The sequence below is a fragment of the Plasmodium reichenowi genome, chromosome 9, assembly GCF_001601855.1.
Source record: "Plasmodium reichenowi strain SY57 chromosome 9, whole genome shotgun sequence".
NCBI classification, from domain to species: Eukaryota; Apicomplexa; class Aconoidasida; order Haemosporida; family Plasmodiidae; genus Plasmodium; species Plasmodium reichenowi.
Genome location: NC_033654.1, coordinates 1,164,966 through 1,166,549, shown reverse-complemented (window position 1 = coordinate 1,166,549; position 1,584 = coordinate 1,164,966). Strand labels below are relative to the sequence as shown.

The window sequence follows — 1,584 nt, the reverse complement described above, 5'->3', positions numbered from 1 at the left end:
GTAAATTTTTTTTTTTTTTTTTTTTTCTTTTTTATCCATCATTTCGTTTGATGAAAAAAGAGTATGCATTTTTTTTGGTGAAGTATTATACATATTTAAGAATTCACTAATACATTTAGAGAATCGTAATGGACTTTGATTTATATTAATAATTGTATTATATAATATATGTTCTTTAATCTGTTCATCAGAACTAAGACATAAAGAAATAAATAAATAACTTTTATAAATATCTTGTAAACATGAGGAATATTTAATTTCTTCTTTATTGAATTTTGTTAAAAACTCATTTTTTATTTGTGATTTGACTTCATTAAATGATAATTTCTTTATATGATTATTAATTTGTCCCTTATTATATATATTAAAATAATTATTTATAAAAAACATAACACTAAATATATTATATAAAATACATTTTATTTTATAATTATTTTTTAAAATATATAAACACATCATATTACATATTTTAAAATTCTCAAATACATTACAGTGTAAATTATTTTTACAAAAACTCTCAATTTTTTTAAAACGATTTTTTATTAAATATATCATATTGTTTCTATCTCTTAATGTATTACTTATATTCTTTTTCTTAAAATGTAATAAATTATTCGATCTTTCTTTTACTACCTTTACTGTACTCATCTTTTTATTACTCCCATTTTTTTTTTCTGTATATTCATAATTTTCCTTAATATCATCATGTACTTCAAAATATAAATGTAAGCAAATGCTTTCAAGTATATATTTCATACGTACAAAATTATATATGTTAAGAATGATATTTATTTGTTCCGAGAAACTTACAAATTTTGTATCTTCACGAACAAAATAATTATAATAATTACTATGTTGCAAGTTCAATATGTTGTTATAATAATCATTGTTTATCTTTTTAAATAACTTTAATAAAAAATTCAAAACATCGATGTTGTAATCTTCACTTAAACCAATTAAAGCATTCTTAACTTTCTTCCTCTGGAGAGTCCTCACAATATAATACTTAAACTCATCTTTATTTTCGAGTTTTCTTTTTAAAACTAAAAACAAAATAAATAAATAAATAAATAAATAAATAAATAAATAAATAAATAATTATATATATATATATATATATATATATATATGTATACAATATATTATAAGAAGAAAACACTTTTACATACACAAAATAGACATAGTCTTATACATATTTATTTACATTTACCTTCATATATAACAAAAGCTTTGGGGCAAAACAAAAGTTTATCCTTTTCAATAAAATTACATATTAAGTTTTCATATAATTCATTAGTATTGTTTTTATTAACACTAAAGTGAGAAGAATAAGACTTACAATTACCCATTTTTATTTAATTCAAATTATAGCATTCTTTTTATGTTATTATTATTATTTTTTACAATTTTTAAAATTGCTATATATACAATACATATATTATATATATATATATATATATATATATATACATATCTATATTTTCATAGAATGTTATAAGTTTTATTTTTGTTTTAATTTTATTTTGTGCCTTTTTTTTTTTTTTTTTTTTTTTTTTTTTTTTTTTTTTTTTTTTTTTTTTTTTT

At 17.0% G+C, this 1,584-nt stretch overlaps 1 protein-coding gene across 1 annotated transcript in view; it reads right to left on the bottom strand.

Annotated features, from left to right (window-relative positions):
• PRSY57_0928800 (putative membrane protein) overlaps positions 1-1,349 on the bottom strand; it is a gene marked incomplete at both ends in the record, with an annotated part of 13,978 nt that extends 12,629 nt beyond the window's left edge. The window contains 2 exons of the mRNA XM_020114820.1: positions 1-1,043; positions 1,211-1,349. The exon at positions 1-1,043 is cut by the window's left edge and continues 12,357 nt beyond it. Coding sequence (XP_019970520.1) covers positions 1-1,043; positions 1,211-1,349 — 1,182 coding nt within the window. The remainder of the gene's footprint in view (positions 1,044-1,210) is intronic.
• Between the last annotated feature and the right edge of the window lie 235 nt (positions 1,350-1,584).